Genomic DNA, 18,830 nt, shown 5'->3' on the forward strand with positions numbered 1-18,830 from the left:
TTGGCAGAAAAACAGCCCCAAAGCATGATGTTTCCACCCCCATGCTTAACAGTAGGTATGGTGTTCTTTGGATGCAACTCAGCATTCTTTGTCCTCCAAACACGATGAGTTGAGTTTTTACCAAAAAGTTATATTTTGGTTTCATCTGACCATATGACATTCTCCCAATCTTCTTCTGGATCATCCAAATGCTCTCTAGCAAACTTCAGACGGGCCTGGACATGTACTGGCTTAAGCAGGGGGACACGTCTGGCACTGCAGGATTTGAGTCCCTGGCGGCGTAGTGTGTTACTGATGGTAGGCTTTGTTACTTTGGTCCCAGCTCTCTGCAGGTCATTCACTAGGTCCCCCCGTGTGGTTCTGGGATTTTTGCTCACCGTTCTTGTGATCATTTTGACCCCACGGGGTGAGATCTTGCGTGGAGCCCCAGATCGAGGGAGATTATCAGTGGTCTTGTATGTCTTCCATTTCCTAATAATTGCTCCCACAGTTGATTTCTTCAAACCAAGCTGCTTACCAATTGCAGATTCAGTCTTCCCAGCCTGGTGCAGGTCTACAATTTTGTTTCTGGTGTCCTTAGACAGCTCTTTGGTCTTGGCCATAGTGGAGTTTGGAGTGTGACTGTTTGAGGTTGTGGACAGGTGTCTTTTATACTGATAACAAGTTCAAACAGGTGCCATTAATACAGGTAACGAGTGGAGGACAGAGGAGCCTCTTAAATAAGAAGTTACAGGTCTGTGAGAGCCAGAAATCTTGCTTGTTTGTAGGTGACCAAATACTTATTTTCCACCATAATTTGCAAATAAATTCATTAAAAATCCTACAATGTGATTTTCTAGATTATTTTTTCTCATTTTGTCTGTCATGGTTGAAGTGTACCTATGATGAAAATTACAGGCCTCTCTCATCTTTTTAAGTAGGAGAACTTGCACAATTGGTGACTGACTAAATACTTTTTTGCCCCACTGTAAATATAATGAATTATATTTCTATGGGTGTTACCATCATTGGTTTTATACTCCCACTGGTGGCACAATGTTATCATAGTGGTACAATATCATTTAAAGCCATATTAGTTGGTTTACAATGGGAAGATGTGCTCAAATACGTCTTGAAAAATTCAGTAAATTTTTTCCAGAATGCCATGCACAAATGCCACCGGAGACCATACTGCCAAGTGCTTGGAGGATTTTAACATTCCATTTTCTGTTTTTGAATGGTGTGAGCGTACCCTAACAACAGAATGGTGTGAGCATAAACCCTCATTAAAAATATTCACATCATTGACATTTATAGCAAGCATGTTTGAGATGGTTTGTTGTGGGGGGTTATAAGTGTTTTTTCGAGTATAGGACGAGTCAACAACATTACTTGGGTATGAGTCAACAATATTACTTGGGTATGAGTTAACAACATTACTTGGGTATGAGTTAACAACATTACTTGGGTATGAGTTAACAACATTACTTGGGTATGAGTTAACAACATTACTTGGGTATGAGTTAACAACATTATTTGGGTATGAGTTAGCAGAATATGAACTTTTAAAAGTGAGATTTTCACTGGACAGTTAATTTAACCACTTCTCTGCTGTGTGTCAAATAAAGTGCTTTGTGTGTTCACAGATCAGCACATCCTGATCAGAGGTCTGTCATGAATTCCCCCGAGGAGAGGCACATTGTAGGACCCCTTGTACACAGTTCATTTGAAAGGATAATTTGACTCACCTGTGTTTATTGTCATCGTCAACCAACATTGTTAATAAACATTACATTACATTCTTAATTGAGATTACATTAGGCTGCTACCACTCCTGCAGTGCTAGCCACAGTATCCTTTTCAGATCTTAAGACGTTAAGACTATTTTCAGAGCAGATCAGAATCCCACTTGTGATTGGTGGATTATGTTTGTCTCCTAACATTGCTTTATTTAACTTGGAATATACTTCATGCTCGGGAGGAAGAAATTACCCAACTATCCACATGCATGCTATGTATCTCTGGTTTTCAATGCTCACAACTCTCAAATCAACCACACACTTCTAACACATCATGTTTCTGTTCTATTAATTGATAGTGGTATCTACCCTGTATATAATCTGAACGTTTCAGAACTCTATGACCTCAATGTTAAAATAGGGACTTTTTTTCTCCATTTCCTGCTTTCAGTTTAGTTGTGTTTTACTTGAGAAAGGATGCAAGCTGGGTTACACCAGTCTCAGCAGTTGTTTTCTGTTTAGCTTAAAAGTAATCTACCATTAGGCTGCAAGTGTTGTAAAGGGTGTTGTTTTTTAAAAGTCCAGTGTACAAGGGGTCAAAATGAGTCTCTCTGGGGAGAATGAGGCTGGCCGTCCCTCTAGTATCTGTGAAGAGACTGAAGAGGAAGCCACTGCTTCTAGAATGAGTCCCTCAGGGAGTGAGGGAGAAATGTCCCTTAAAAGGAGTTTTCCTACAGAACAGGACACTGACAGGGAACATAAGAGGTAAGATCATCAAATAGGTAATTGTGAAGGAGTTGAGAGTTTGTAACAACTATCGAACAAGCCAGTATTGTTGTGATTTGTCTTTATTTCATGCAATAGATCAAGTGAATCAGACATTTTGTTGGATACATTTACTATATCACAAATCTATTCCTAGCTGTTATGTGAATTAAGACTGATGACAATTATAAAGTAACCATAGAAAAAACAGTTAAACATTTTTTATAAGTGCACGCACTCCATGTTGGGAATGAATATCCTGCTCTAAACAGGATCAAGACAGACAGACCAGTCTCGCCTGCACCTAGTGGTGTCTCCATGAAGAGTGACCGGTCGATGGGACTTCCTATTCTCTTCAGTGATGGAGAATTATCCGCTGGGAAAAGGTGAACTGAGACATAACGTGGTATTTGATGATGCCACTTCCTTTTATTTAGCATCTTCTGTATAGATGAAGACTGATATTATTGCTCTCTGTGCTCATTTTTACAAACAGTATCTCTGAGGAGAATGACCAGTCAATGGATCACCAACCCAGAGTCCCTACTGATGACAGAGTGTAAGTTATAACAGTTTACACAGCATCCTACCTGTTTTCTAGTTTATTTCACCATACATGTGTCTGATCACATCTAGTACCTTTACTCTGTGCATTTCCAGATAATAGCATCCAGTTCATCATTCAGGACGCCTCATTTAGCTTCTTATATGATTTTAATTGTTTACAGGACATCATTCAGTCTGACTTTATACTAGAAATGTAGATAAAATAATAATATGATGACTATAATAGTGAGACTGGACCCAATGTTAAGTGTAACTATCAGGAGATGCTGAGTGCATTGTCTCTCAGTAATTGCACCATATTTTGTGGCTTCATTTTCACTTAGCCGAGCTAACTCTAGGATGTCAAACCATGTACTGTTTCATCATTAATCACATTCAGGTTAGAGTTCATATTTTATATATTTTTTTACCCAAACAAATATAATTCAATTCAACAATGAACATCTTTTTTTCCACACATAGGTACAACACTGTTTCCACTAAGACAGAAATCCAGGAGAAAATGAAATCCTACTTGAAGAATAGGGCAGATTCTTTATTTGAAGGCATTGAGGATCAAGCCAAAAAAACACCTCTTAACAACATCTACACAGAGCTCTACATCACACAAGGTGGAAGTGGAGAGGTCAATTATGAACATGAGGTGAGACAGATTGAGACAGCATGCAGGTTTCCAGTAGAACAAGAGACATCAATCCAACTCAATGACATCTTCAAACCCTTACCTGGACAAGACAAGCTTATCAGAACAGTGCTGACAATGGGAGTTGCTGGCATTGGAAAAACAGTGTCTGTGCTGAAGTTCATGTTGGACTGGGCTGAAGGAAAAGCAAATCAAGACATCCAGATCATCTTCCCACTTCCTTTTCGGGATCTGAACTTGATGAGAGATAAAAATCAAAGTCTGATAGAACTACTTCATCACTCCTTTATAGAAACAAAACAATCAGAAATCTCAGAAAATAAAAATATTGTGTTTGTTTTTGATGGTCTGGATGAATGTCGCCTTCCTCTGGACTTCCAGAATAATAAGATCTGCTGTGATGTCACAGAGTCAACTTCAGTGGATGTTCTGCTGACAAACCTCATTAAAGGGAATCTGCTTCCCTCTGCTCACATTTGGATAACATCCCGACCTGCAGCAGCCAATCAGATCCCTCCTGAGTGTGTTGACCAGGTGACAGAGGTACGAGGATTCAATGACCTACAGAAGGAGGAGTACTTCAGGAAGAGAATCGGTGAGGAGGACCTGGCCAGCAGAATCATCTCACACATAAAGACATCAAGGAGCCTCCACATCATGTGCCACATTCCTGTGTTCTGTTGGATTTCAGCCAGTGTCCTAGAGAGACTATTGGTTGAAGCAGAGAGTCGAGAGATCCCCAAGAATCTGACTCAAATGTACACTCATCTCATGATCTTCCAGTCAAAACTGAGGACTCAGAAATATCCTGTAGAGCATACCAACGATTCTCACTGGGATAAAGAGATGATTGAGGCACTGGGAAAATTGGCTTTTCAACAGCTAGAAAAAGGCCATCTGATATTCTATGAGGAAGACCTGAGAGAGTGTGGCATTGACATCAAGGATGCGTCTGTGTACTCTGGAGTGTGCACTCAGATCTTCAGAGAAGAGTCTGGGCTTAACCAGATGAAGGTGTACTGCTTTGTACATCTGAGTATCCAGGAGTTTCTGGCTGCACTATATGTGTTCCTCATGTTCACTAACAACAACAACAATCTGATGGCTAAAGAGAGATCCCTCCGCAACAAAAACAGTCTATATGAAGATGCAGTGGACAAGGCCTTGCAGTTTGAAAATGGCCATCTGGACCTTTTCCTCCGCTTCCTTCTAGGCCTTTCACATGAGTCCAATCAGCATCTCCTACAAGGCCTACTGACACCAACAGGAAGCAGCTCACAGAGCAACAAGGAAACAGTCAAGTACATCAAGGAGAAGATCAGGAAGAACCTCCCCCTGGAGAGGTGTATCAATCTGTTCCACTGTCTGAATGAACTGAATGATCATTCTCTAGTGGAGGAGATCCAAAGCTACCTGAGATCAGGACGTCTCTCAAAATCTAAACTCTCAGCTCAACAGTGGTCAGCTCTGGTCTTCATGTTGCTGACCTCCGAGAAGCTGGATGTGTTTGACCTGAAGAAATACATCAGATCAGATGCGGCTCTTCTCAAACTTCTCCCAGTTGTCAGATCCTCTAGAACAGCCCTGTAAGTGCTTAGTCAAATTGATTTCCAAACAGCATGCTAATGTAACATAATAATGAACATCAGTTTGAATGACTAGTTAGGCTGATAATTCAGTCCCAAACGGGGCATTTATTTGTGGGCACCTGGGTATCTTAAGATGCAGCTATGTTTTCCACAGGCTGAACGAATGTAAACTCACCAAGAAAAGCTTTGAGGCACTGGCTTCTGTTCTCAAATCAAATTCATGCTGTCTGAGAGTGCTGGACATGAGTGGCAATAAACTCCAGGATTCAGGAGTGAAGCTGCTCTCTGCTGGACTGGAGGATCCACACTGTAAACTGGAGACATTGAAGTGAGTGACTTTGTGACTGTCTCCATTGCAAAGTGAAGTGGGTGTTGGAGATATGAAGATGTATATTCTTCATGTTGTAAATGTAGTTATAGATTTGTGTGGGTTACTAAGCCGCATTATCTCTCCAGGTTGAATGATTGCAACCTAACTGAGAAATCTTGTGAGGTGCTGGCTTCAACTCTCAGCTCAAACACCTCAAGTTTGAGAGAGCTAGACCTGGGAGGAAATGAACTCCAGGATTCAGGAGTGAGATTCATCTGTGCTGGACTTGAGAATCCACAATGTAAATTGGAGACACTGAGGTAAGGCTAACCCTCACAGAGTTTAACTTACATTTCACTGGTCCTGGATTTAATCCAAGGCAGTGCACTGGACAACTGACAGTGTGACTTTCAAAGCCCATTTATGTCCGATCGACATGCGCTACATTTAGAGTGAATGCGATTTCCACAAAACTCTGCTCAAAACTTGGATTAAATTCCAACCTTGGTCTCTGATGTCATAATTGGGACTTGGTCTCTGATGTCATAATATATGACAATTTGTCAGTTTTTATCATTAATTGTATCATCTTTAGATGCTAAACTGACAGTTTCTGTAATATTTTATACTGTGTAACTTTTCTGCCTCACTTTCCACAGGCTGTCAGGCTGCAGCATCACAGAGGAAGGCTGTGCTTCTCTGGCTTCAGCTCTGAGGTCAAACCCCTCCCACCTGAAGGAGCTGGACCTGAGTGGAAATACTCCAGGAGTCTCTGGAGTAAAGCTGCTCTCTTCTGTACAAGAGGATCCCCTCTACACTGGAGACAATGCGGTGAGTTTTTTTAAGATCACAGTTTTATGAACACAGTAATATAGTGAACAATTAGCCATTGTAGACATCCAGACACCCGGATCATATTCATTTGTGCAAACTGTAGCAAAACATTTTGCAACACATGCTAGTTTCTTATTGGACAAGTTCAGGTAGTTCCTGCCCGTTTTGTTCAGTGTTCTTCTCTTTGGTGTCTAGTGAATACGACCCCTATATGTCTAAGCTGCTGTATGAGGACTTAGATCCACTTCCCTTCTTTCCTTCCCAGGTTAAATGATTGACAGCTCACAGATTCAGTGAAGGAATGGCCTCAACTCAAAATCCTTGGTTGTGGGAGTGCGCTGCAGTTAAATGCTTCTGGGACAGTTACAAAATAAATTTCAAAGTGCTTCAATATAAATATTAAATGCTTCGAAATCGACAATGATCGCTCCTTGAATCAGAGAACCCTGGCAAAGTGGTGCCAGGAAAATAACCTCAACAAACACGTCACCGGGGACATACTGCCTGCCCTCCAGGACATCTACAGCACCCGGTGTCACAGGAAGGCCAAGAAGATCATCAAGGATCTCAGCCACCCGAGCCACGACCTGTTCACCTCGCTACCATGTAGAAGGCGGAGACAGTACAGGTGCATCAAAACCGGGACAGAGAGACAGGACAGCTTTTATCTCCAGGCCATCAGACTGTTAAATAGGGGGGAGGGGTGGGTGGTTGGATAAATGGGATGAGAGGTTGAGGTCCACTTTTTAGTTTTCTTGTTTGAATCCTGTACCAATATTTTTGGTAATTGTACCTGTAACACCCCCCTCCCCCCAACAAGAAAATGGCAAAAGAAACTGGTCATTCAGTTTGTTATTACTTTTACTTCACCTCATTACACTGTAGTACATGGACTGACTGTTACTCCTGGCTGGAATGATGACTTGTCAATCTGTCAGTAAGTTGGCGTTATAGGTAATGTAAATGTGGTTTGATGTTGGTTGTTTCTGTTGCGTGTCAGTGGACTGTGTGTTCTGTTAGCTCAGTAAAAAGCCATGTTATAATGACATCGTGTTATATCCATCATGTCTGTACATATTGACTGTAGTTCAGTGTGTTCTGTTAGCTCAGTAAAAAGCCATGTTATAATGACATCGTGTTATATCCATCATGTCTGTACATATTGACTGTAGTTCAGTGTGTTCTGTTAGCTCAGTAAAAAGCCATTTTATAATGACATCATGTTATATCCATCATGTCTGTACATATTGACTGTAGTTCAGTGTGTTCTGTTAGCTTAGTAAAAATACCTCCTTTTATAAGGACAATGACAGTCTGACCTTTTCACAGAAAGACAATGAACATCTCATTGTGGGTCTTCTGGTTGGTCAGTAAAGCAGAGAGACATGCAGTCTCAGCAGCTCCTTACTGCTCTGTGTGGGTGGGTGGGTGGGGGGGGGGGCTGCATCATTAGTCGGGGACAACCTGTTTACTGTTGCCTTGTTAAAAAGTGTCCTGCCTCTCACATTGCATTTTCATATGGATTTGCCAAATCTACATTTTCTGAATTTCTCATGTTTGTTAATTGTTTGTTCCAAAAGCCAAGTGAAAATGAGACTTGGTAGTAGAAGACTACGACTGGGTATTTCAGCCTTGTTCTTATTCCTTCACAGAATCACTGATTTGACATAATTGGACAGGTGAACAAAAAGGCTCCATTCACTTCTACAATCAGATCCAATCAGTGATTAGGCTACTTAAATGAAGGGAGAATAGATGGCACTTTTAAAATAATTTGAATGGTGTGTGTACACCGGTGTGCATTTCCATAGCGCAGTTCAGTAAGTAGACAATATATTGTAATGGGGAAGTAGCCTGGATATGCCTGCCTAAACTTGTCCTACAAGAACTGATGTTAATTTCCATTGCAAATTGTTTATTTCGATAGAAAGATTATGGGGTGGTTATGCCCTCTGAAAGCAGTTTTAATCTTGATGGTTGGCAGTAACTTGAGTCTTTGTGCTGCCAAATGTTTTCATGGGTGTTGTCCTATAGCAGTAGTGCTTAGTGAACAGTTTGGGAAGCGCCTTCCCCTCCCCCCGTCTTGGACGGTTGAAAACAATAACTGTGAGAAGTTGGAGGTTGACAGACTTGTTGAACCTGATCACTGGCGTTTTCGTGGGAAAGAGCACCTAAAAAGCGTTAACTTGAAAATGGAGTCAATTAGGGACATCAGGTGGAAATGCGCACAACAGACAAACTTCAGCCCATTGTAGTTTGGAAAATGATTTGCATTAGACAGCAGATAGGTAGTCATAGCGACAGGAAGTAGGGGTGCTGCAGCAATCTATGTATTTTTTTGTACATATATTATATTCACAAATGTAGTGGACTGGGCCTTTACTACTCCTGTATTAGGTAACCGATATAGACTTCTGTAGCACGGGCATCTCTACTTTGGCAACAAAGGTAGTTGTATGATTACAAACAGTGTCTTGCAGGATTCAGTAGTTGGAATTGTAAGAGTTGTTGTCCTGTCCCTTTCTCTGTGATGTCATTCTAATGGAATCCAGAAAGAACAAAACCCTGTTCTCTAATCACAGGCCTATTCAGGAAGTTAATTTCCTTGGAAAGAGAACTGCTCTGTGCTTGTTCCTAAGATCTGTGGTTCGTCAGTGTAAGTTGAGAGGGGTGTATCTTGGCTATAGAAGATATTTTTAATTTTCTGGTGGTACTTCTCAACGGTTCATTAGAAATAGGGAATTGTTGAAAGTCAAATGCTATTGCAAAGCTTATTATTATTATTAAAGATGTAGTTTAAGTATAACTCTGACTGGTGTGTAGTTTGTAACGCTCCTCATTTGGTAAAGCTGAAATATGCCACCACAGATCAGACAGTGACAGGGGTCTCAGCAGTGTCAGGCAGCCAGGGAAGACTAGTTGGTGACAAAGGTGAGGTGAATTAGTGCAGATACAATACTTTGTTCTCTCTGTGCAGCAAACACTGGACAAGCCATATTATATTTTAAGGCTGTCTGACAAACCTCAAGTTGATTTCCAAACTGTATCAAGGGTTGATAGAGGCTTTTCCGGATGACACAAAACATGTTAAACAAACATGTGAGGAAGACCTGCGAGATGCTATTGATGATGATGACTGGATACAGATATGTGTGAATGCCCCGTCAGGTTCATATCATCGCAGACATACATTAGTGAAGTTTCAGACCATCCATAGAACGTACTATATGACAGTGGAATTCCTCTGCTGGAGGTGTAAAACACAAGGGGGCATATCTGCATATATGTTATGGTTTTGTGAAGGCTGGATGAATTCTGGCAAAGCGCATGTTCTTTTATCTCAGCATGTCTACAGATTCTCCCTTCTCCCTGTTTTTGTTTGCTTGGAAATGTTGATACTGGAGACTGTTATCTGGAGAAACTGTGTAACCAAGCATTTATAGCGGCTATGAAATGCATTGCCATTAATTGGAAGGCTGGTTATCCTCCTACAATGTCAAGTTATGTATCACTAGATTTAATTTATTACCAGTTAAGGGTATACTGGGCAACGTTCATAAGATCTGGATGCCTTATATGGAATACAGTACGACTAAAGGGGTCTGTAGTGAAAACATGCCACATGAGGGGAAATACGCATTCAGGTAATCCCTAGCTGCTGGGCTGCTCAGTCCTGGCCCTGGGGGTCTGCCGTCCTGTGGGTTGTCACTCTGGCCTAACACACCCGAAAACCAATAATGACTGTTTCACTTAGATCCTAAAGCTGAGTGGGATGTGTTGGGTTGGGACGCTACAGGGCTGTGGACCCCTAGGGACAGGTCGGGGTGACCCAGCTATATTGTGTGCAAATAAAAATAGCTCTACAGTACTATTAGTCCTATGCGATTAATTATATGGAGGATTTGCTGTTTCTGTGTGTTAATGTATATTTAAGGTGTATGTGGGGTTTTTTGTTTTAGTTTTTTGTTTCCAAACCTTTCCCTTGGGAATTAAAGAAATGTAAGGTGTGAAGGAAATTGTTTTGGGAGAGTTGAGTTATTGACTAGACAGGTGGGGGTCGGTCTGGCTGGTCGGTCTGGCTGGTCGGGCTGGCTGGTCGGTTTGGCTGGTCGGTTTGGCTGGTCGGTCTGGCTGGTCGGGCTGGCTGGTCGGTTTGGCTGGTCGGGCTGGCTGGTCGGTCTGGCTGGTCTGGCTGGTCGGGTCGGCTGGTCGGTCTGGCTGGTAGGTCTGCTGGTCGGTCTGGCTGGTCTGGCTGGTCGGGCTGGCTGGTCGGCCTGGCTGAAATCTGATAGAGGATTTGTTGTTGTTGTATATCTGTAAGAGTTGTTCATTTGTTAGGCTCTTGGTTAAAGGTGCAACACAATATATATTATTGAACCTTTGATCAGTCAGTCTTTTAAACATATGTAATAATGATCTCTTACTTAGCTTGATGACTTAGGGCATTTTTGCTGACTTTTTGTTCTAATTAGAGACAGCATATTGGATTGTGTAGAAATGCAGGAAATTAGCTTTAGATGGCCAAAACAATTGGGCATCCTCCCCCAGACCCTCGCAAGGTTATGTCCCCACCACTTCTAAAACAAAAGTGGCACCCCTGGAATCTGCTATGTAAATTGGAGACACTGAGGTAAGTTTAACTTACATTTCACTCGGGCTGGGATTCAAAACTGATATATTTTCTGGAATATTCTCTCCTTAGGTTTCCTCAGGCTATCAGGCTATCAGCATCAAAGTCGTTGCTCCATGTTTTGCTTTGTTGTCCTATAATGAAATCATAAACAAAGAAAAATGCTTATTTGCAGAATGCTTCTGCCAAATGACAGTTGGATGTTGAAAGACTCTTGTTGAATGACAAAGAAGCTCCACCTCCTTATATAACAGGGTTTATAAGGAGTCAAAATGAGTCTCTCTGGGAAGAAATAGGAGAAAAGCACTCCCTCTAGAATGAGTCTCTCTGGGGAGAAAGAAGAGAGGGGAGGCCCTCCTTCTAGTATCTGTAAAAAGACTGAAGAAGAAGTCACTGCTTCTAGAATGAGTCCCTCAGGGAGTGAGGGAGCGTTGTCCCCTAAAAGGAGTTTTCCTACAGAACAGGACACTGATAGTGAACTTAAGAGGTAAGATCATCAAATAGGTGTGAAGGAGTTGAGAGTTTGTAACAACTATCTAACAAGTCAGTATTGTTATGATTTGTCTTTATTTCATGCAATAGATCAAGTGAATCAGGCATTTTGTTGGATACATTTACTATATCACTAACCTGTAACTAGTTGTTATGAGCATTTAGACTGATGACAAATATAAGTAACCATAAAAAGGACAGTTACAAAAATCTGAGATGTGTTCAAACTCTCCTACTCACTTAGAAAAAAGGTGCTCTTCAGCTGTCCCCATAGTAGAACCCTTTGTGGTTCCAGGGAGAAATCCTTTTGCTTCAAGGTAGAATATTTGGGGGTTCTATCCAGAACCCAATCCACAGAGGGTTCTACAATTAACCCAAAAGTGTTCTACCTGTAACCAAAAACAGTTCTACCTGGAACCACAAAGGGTTCTTCAAAGGGTTATCCTATGGGGACAGCCAAATAACCTTTTTTTCTAAGAGTGTATGTTGTAAACTCACATCCTGCTTTATACAGGATCAAGACCGACAGACCAGTCTCACCTGTACCTAGCTGTGTCTCCATGAAGAGTGACAGGTCTATGCAACCTCCTATTCACTTCAGGGAGGGAGACTTTTCCACTGAGCAAAGGTGAGACCTTGTGTTTCAGATATAAAATGTTTTTTTCTGGTTTCTTCTGTGGGGGTTCTGAGGGAAGGTTAATTATTTCTGCTCCTGTGGCTTTTAACAGGATCAAGACAGACCGACTAGTCTCACCTGCACCAAGCTGTGTCTCAATGAAGAGTGACAAGTCATTGGGACTAAATATTCTCTTCAGGGATGGAGAATTATCCACTGGGCAAAGGTGAACTGAGACATAACATGGTGTTTGATGATGGCTTTTCCTTTTATTTACCATCTTCTGTATAGATGAAGACTGATGTTATTGTACTCTGTGCTCATTTGTACCCAGCAGTATCTCTGAGGAGAATGACCAGTCAATGGATCACCAACCCAGAGTCCCTACTGATGAGAAAGTGTGAGTGATCGTAGTTTACACAGCATCCTACCTGTTTTCTAGTTTAATTCACCATCCATCTATCTGATGACATCTAGTACCTTTCCTCTGTTAATTTCCAGATAATAGCATCCAGTTCATCATTCAGGATGCCTCATTTAGCTTCTTATAGGATTTGAATTGTTTACCTGACAACATCATTCAGTGTGACATTATACTATAAATGTAAAAACAAATAGCATAATGACTATAATAGTGAAACTGTACCCAAGATTTAGTGTAACTATCAGGAGATGCGGAGTGCGTTGTCACCCAGTAAATGCACTACATTTTGTGATTTAATCTTAGCCGAGCTAACTCTAGGATGTCAAACCCTGTACTGATGTCAAACCCTGTACTGTTTCATCGTTAATCACATCTAGGTTATATTTGATTTTTTTTTTTTACCCAAATAAATGTAATTCAATTCAACAAGAAACATCTTTCTTTTCCACATATAGGTACATAACCATATCCACTAAGACAGAAATCCAGGAGAAAATGAAATCCTACTTGAAGAATAGGGCATATTCTTTATTTGAAGACTTTGAGGATCAAGCCAAAACGACAACTCTTAACAACATCAACACAGAGCTCTACATCACACAAGCTGGAAGTGGAGAGGTCAATTATGAACATGAGGTGAGACAGATTGAGACAGCATGCAGGTTTCCAGTAGAACACGAGACATCAATCCAACTCAATGACATCTTCAAACCCTTACCTGGACAAGACAAGCTTATCAGAACAGTGCTGACAAGGGGAGTTGCTGGCATTGGAAAAACAGTGTCTGTGCTGAAGTTCATGTTGGACTGGGCTGAAGGAAAAGCAAATCAAGACATCCAGATCATCTTTCCACTTCCTTTTTGGGATCTGAACTTGATGAGAGATAAAAATCTAAGTCTGATAGAACTACTTCATCACTCCTTTAAAGAAACAAAACAATCAGAAATCTCAGAAAACAAAAATATTGTGTTTGTTTTTGATGGTCTGGATGAATGTCGCCTTCCTCTGGACTTCCAGAATAATAAGATCTGCTGTGATGTCACAGAGTCAACTTCAGTGGATGTTCTTCTGACAAACCTCATTAAAGGGAATCTGCTTCCCTCTGCTCACATTTGGATAACCACCCGACCTGCAGCAGCCAATCAGATCCCTCCTGAGTGTGTTGACCAGGTGACAGAGGTACGAGGGTTCAATGACCTACAGAAGGAGGAATACTTCAGGAAGAGAATCTCTGAGGAGGACTTGGCCAGCAGAATCATCTCACACATAAAGACGTCAAGGAGCCTCCACATCATGTGCCACATTCCCGTCTTCTGTTGGATTTCAGCCAGTGTCCTAGAGAGACTATTGGTTGAAGCAGAGAGTCGAGAGGTCCCCAAGAATCTGACTCAAATGTACGCTCACCTCATGATCTTCCATTCAAAACTGAGGAGTCAGAAATATCCTGTAGAGCATGCCAACGATTCTCACTGGGATAAAGAGATGATTCTGGCACTGGGAAAGCTGGCTTTTCAACAGCTAGAAAAAGGCCATCTGATATTCTACGAGGAAGACCTGAGGGAGTGTGGCATTGACATCAAGGATGCATCTGTGTACTCTGGAGTGTGCACTCAGATCTTCAGAGAAGAGTCTGGGCTTAACCAGATGAAGGTGTACTGCTTTGTACATCTGAGTATCCAGGGGTTTCTGGCTGCACTATATGTGTTCCTCATGTTCACTAACGACAACAACAATCTGATGGCTAAAGAGAAATCCCTCCGCAAAAACAAACTATACCACGATGCAGTGGACAAGGCCTTGCAGTTTGAAAATGGCCACCTGGACCTTTTCCTCCGCTTCCTTCTAGGCCTTTCACTGCAGTCCAATCAGCATCTCCTACAAGGCCTACTGACACAGACAGGAAGCAGATCACAGAGCAACAAGAAAACAGTCAAGTACATCAAGGAGAAGATCAGGAAGAACCTCCCCCTGGAGAGGTGTATCAATCTGTTCCACTGTCTGAATGAACTGAATGATCATTCTCTAGTGGAGGATATCCAAAGCTACCTGAGATCAGGAAGTCTCTCAAAATCTAAACTCTCATCTGGACAGTGGTCAGCTCTGGTCTTCATGTTGCTGACCTCTGAGAAGCTGGATGTGTTTGATCTGAAGAAATACATCAGATCAGATGCTGCTCTTCTCAAACTTCTCCCAGTTGTCAGCTCCTCTAGAACAGCCCTGTAAGTGCTTAGTCAAATTATATTCCAGACAGCATGCTAATGTAACATAATAATGAACATCAGTTTGAATGACTAGTTAGGCTGATAATTCAGTCCCAAACGGGGCATTTATTTGTGGGCACCTGGGTATCTTAAGATGCAGCTATGTTTTCCACAGGCTGAACGAATGTAAACTCACCAAGAAAAGCTTTGAGGCACTGGCTTCTGTTCTCAAATCAAACTCATGCTGTCTGAGAGTGCTGGACATGAGTGGAAATAATCTCCAGGATTCAGGAGTGAAGCTGCTCTCTGCTGGACTGGAGGATCCACACTGTAAACTGGAGACATTGAAGTGAGTGACTTTGTGACTGTCTCCACTGCAAAGTGAAGTGGATGTTGGAGATATGAAGATGTATATTCTTCATGTAAATGTAGTTATGGATTTGTGTGGATTACTTAGCTGCATCATCACTGTAAACTGGAGAAACTGAAATGTGTGACTGTCAGATATTATTATGAAGCTGTAAATTACAACTTAATGTTGTCTAAAGGTTTCCATACAATCGGCAACAGATTTTCATGTGAATATAAAAAAATCAGTACACATAAAATATGCAAATTTTCCCATAAAATTGACTTGTTGCAGATAAGTCTGTGTGTAATGGTTTCCATGACATTTTCAACTGTAGGCCTGCTGATGGTTTTGTAACTAAAAATGTTGCTTTATATAGTGAATGTGCCCATTCTGGTATTGGCACTTGTCTTGTGCTCTAGCCAACAGCTGGCAGATACAGTGCAGGTATATAGTCTGTATGATGACATTATTATGGACAAAAGAGAGACAGCAGCTAAGCATTGATCATAATATCACCAGAATAGGACCCTGGATATTTATTGGAAAGCAGCATCAAGCTCATCTTTCACCATCCTGTGAAATTCATCATAACGTATTTCACCTGTCGACTATAACTGCGTGCTTTCCTGAGTCGTAGTGGGAGGACCACACAACATGTGACTCCAAACGTCCCTCGATATTATTATTATATCAATATTTGCTTTTAAAAGCGTTTCCACTGACATTTCTCTGATAATACATTTTACAGACACACAAAGATCCCACCTTATCTAGTTTATTTCATTTGGAAAGGTAACTGACAGATTTGCTATTTCCATTAGGCCTGTCATTAAATTTTTTACCGGACAGGTACTTTACAGACAGAAAAGGTTTGGATGGAAACCTGGTTAATGTAGTTATATATTTGTGTGGGTTACTAAGCCGCATTATCTCTCCAGGTTGAATGATTGCAACCTAACTGAGAAATCCTGTGAGGTGCTGGCTTCAACTCTCAGCTCAAACACCTCAAGTTTGAGAGAGCTAGACCTGGGAGGAAATGAACTCCAGGATTCAGGAGTGAGATTCATCTGTGCTGGACTTGAGAATCCACAATGTAAATTGGAGACACTGAGGTAAGGCTAACCCTCATGGAGTTCAACTTACATTTCACTGGTCCTGGATTTAATCCAAGGCAGTGCACTGGACAGCTGACAATGCTACATTCAAAGGTAATTGATGCTTGAGTGAAGATGCGCTACATTTAGAGTGAATGAGATTTCCACAAACATTGGGAAAATTTCATCAGCATTGTCGGCTGTCCAGTGCACTGCTCAAAAGTTGGATTAAATTCCGGCCTTTCCTCTGATGTCATAATTTGGCCTTTGTCTCTGTCATAATTGTAGACAATTTATCAGTTTTTATAATTGATTGTATTATTTTCTTTAGATACAAAACTGACATTTTCTGGAATATTTTATAATTTGTAACTTTTATGCCTCACTTTCCACAGGCTGTCAGGCTGCAGCATCACAGAGGAAGGCTGTGCTTCTCTGGCTTCAGCTCTGAGGTCAAACCCCTCCCACCTGAAGGAGCTGGACCTGAGTGGAAATACTCCAGGAGACTGCTCTCTTCTGTACAAGAGGATCCCCTCTATACACTGGATACACTGAGGTGAGTTTTACTGATCAGGTTCATGAGCACACTGATAAAGTGTACAATAAGCCATTGTAGACATCCAGACACTTTGTTATATTCATTGATGCAAACCGGTTTTGCAACAAAAACTAGTTTCTAAGTTCAGGTCTGTTTTTGTTACGTGTTCTTCCCTTTGATGTCTAGTGAATACGACCTCTATATGTCTAAGCTGCTGTATGAGGACTTAGATCCACTTCCCTTCTTTCCTTCCCAGGTTAAATGATTGACAGCTCACTGAGATGCTATGAAGCACTGGACTCCACTCCAAGTCCTGATTGAACTGTAAATAGATGTAAATGTGGTTTGATGTGTTTTCTGTTTCTGTTGCGTGTCAGCGGAGTGTGTGTTCTGTTAGCTTAGTAAAAAGTAGGGCTGCGCGATATGGCCAAAATATTATCACGGTATTAAAAATAATAATAATAATGACTGTATGAGACAGTATTTTATGTTTTTAAATAATTCTGCTTTATGAGTAGTGTGTGACAACATATATTCTAGGTGATTTCAATGGGTCTTTCTCCATTATGATTTTTTTATACTGTTCAATTCAACTTCAACCCTAAAAAAGTCATAATTTTCATAAATTTCTGCATTTGAGATCATTTCCACAGTCATTGTGACAGGGTAGGAACTAATGTGTTGATGGGTGTTTCCTAGGGGACCCTATAATCTTTACTTCATGTAGCTAACATATTCTTGCTTTGTGTTTACCTCTTTAATTTAGAAGACTGTTGTGCAAACAACATGCTAATTTAGGTCTACACTATCACTGGTATTATCAGGATGTATAGCTAATTACGCTTGCTCTTACTCAGTACATTTATTAGCTAGCTAGCGATTAGCGTCTAACTATCTGTTTGCATATGTAAGAAACACAAGCTAATTGTGTAATTATAGAACGCTAGTAGATTAATATTAAGAAGCAAAGTGACAACTGCATCGTTGTCATCAACAGTTGTGCATTGATGTATGTTGCATTGACCATGCAGAATGAACTCAAGTGTCTCGTGGTTGAGGAACATCAAATGCTCTCCTTGAGTGACAGGGGGCGTGGCTAGGTCGGTGTGGAAAGCGACATAGGGCGAGTGGAGAGAGATGACTCCAGTAGAGAAGTAAACTATAAAAATGGACGTTACACACTGCGTATCACATTTAACAAACCAAACATTCAAATACCGGTATAGAAGGTAAAGTAAAAACCAAACTGGTCCATGCATCAATACTGGTATATCGCAAAAAACGGTATACAGCCCAGCCCTAGTAAAAAGCCCTCCTTTTATAATGACATCATGTCTATACATATTGACTGTAGTTCAGTGTCTCTACTAGTGTCACTATAGTAAACTTCTTAATCTCAACAACCTTATTGTATTACTAGTAACGCTACATTTTACCAGACTGATATCTTTATATCCCAGAGTATTAGACGTCTCTGGATTGTCTTGATTATGTGTTGTACACTGCTTTGAGGATTTTATTTATTTATTGTAGCATCTTGAGTTTTTGAAAAGCGTGTTACAAATCAAATGTATTTTTTATTATCGTAATGTAGAATTACTTACATTGCATGTACCCCTGTGTTAATCTCAGTATAATCTATCAGTGTATGTAACCCTGTGTTAATCTATGATAAACTGTATTATATATTCAAAATGAATAATAAAACTGAATAACGGCCAAATGAATATTTCATTTTAATAGTAAAAATGTTATTCCTATTGCTGTGTGACATTGTGTACATCTGTGATTAACTCATTGAATGACTTGGTCTCCACAGCTATGAATGTTCATACTCACAGTAATGAATAGGTCTACCTGCGTGGACTCAAGGTCTTTAAGGTTTTCTCTGCTGGGGGGGGGGGGCTGCGTCATTTGTCTGGGGCAAATCTACTTTTCTGTATGTGAAAATGAGATTTGATATCTTCTTCTTTGAAGACTAGGATTGGGTATTTCAGCCCCATTCTTATTCCTTATGTGCATCCATCCCTCCTCCATTCCTTGAATCACTGATTGGA

At 40.9% G+C, this 18,830-nt stretch overlaps 1 protein-coding gene across 1 annotated transcript; it reads left to right on the forward strand.

Annotated features, from left to right (window-relative positions):
• Positions 1-1,134: 1,134 nt before the first annotated feature.
• LOC110487420 lies at positions 1,135-18,500 on the forward strand. Its single transcript, XM_036939553.1, has 17 exons — positions 1,135-1,248; positions 1,626-2,483; positions 2,756-2,869; positions 2,977-3,042; positions 3,513-5,279; positions 5,437-5,610; positions 5,739-5,912; positions 6,252-6,423; positions 11,353-11,543; positions 12,063-12,176; positions 12,277-12,390; positions 12,499-12,564; positions 13,044-14,807; positions 14,965-15,138; positions 16,080-16,253; positions 16,631-16,791; positions 17,030-18,500. Exons 2-16 carry the CDS (start codon positions 2,320-2,322, stop codon positions 16,788-16,790), a joined length of 5,388 nt encoding a protein of 1,795 aa, XP_036795448.1. The 5' UTR covers positions 1,135-1,248; positions 1,626-2,319; the 3' UTR covers position 16,791; positions 17,030-18,500.
• Positions 18,501-18,830: the final 330 nt, after the last annotated feature.

This window comes from Oncorhynchus mykiss, chromosome 12 (assembly GCF_013265735.2).
Source record: "Oncorhynchus mykiss isolate Arlee chromosome 12, USDA_OmykA_1.1, whole genome shotgun sequence".
NCBI classification, from domain to species: domain Eukaryota; kingdom Metazoa; phylum Chordata; class Actinopteri; order Salmoniformes; family Salmonidae; genus Oncorhynchus; species Oncorhynchus mykiss.

What these genes read in the sequence shown, in the direction of transcription:
- LOC110487420 (XM_036939553.1), top strand. Translation starts at nt 2,320, where the DNA reads ATGAGTCTCTCTGGGGAGAATGAGGCTGGCCGTCCCTCTAGTATCTGT. An exon ending in GAATTATCCGCTGGGAAAAG is followed by an intron (nt 2,870 to 2,976) that starts GTGAACTGAGAC and finishes CATTTTTACAAA; the next exon opens with CAGTATCTCTGAGGAGAATG. An exon ending in TGTAAATTGGAGACACTGAG is followed by an intron (nt 5,913 to 6,251) that starts GTAAGGCTAACC and finishes CACTTTCCACAG; the next exon opens with GCTGTCAGGCTGCAGCATCA.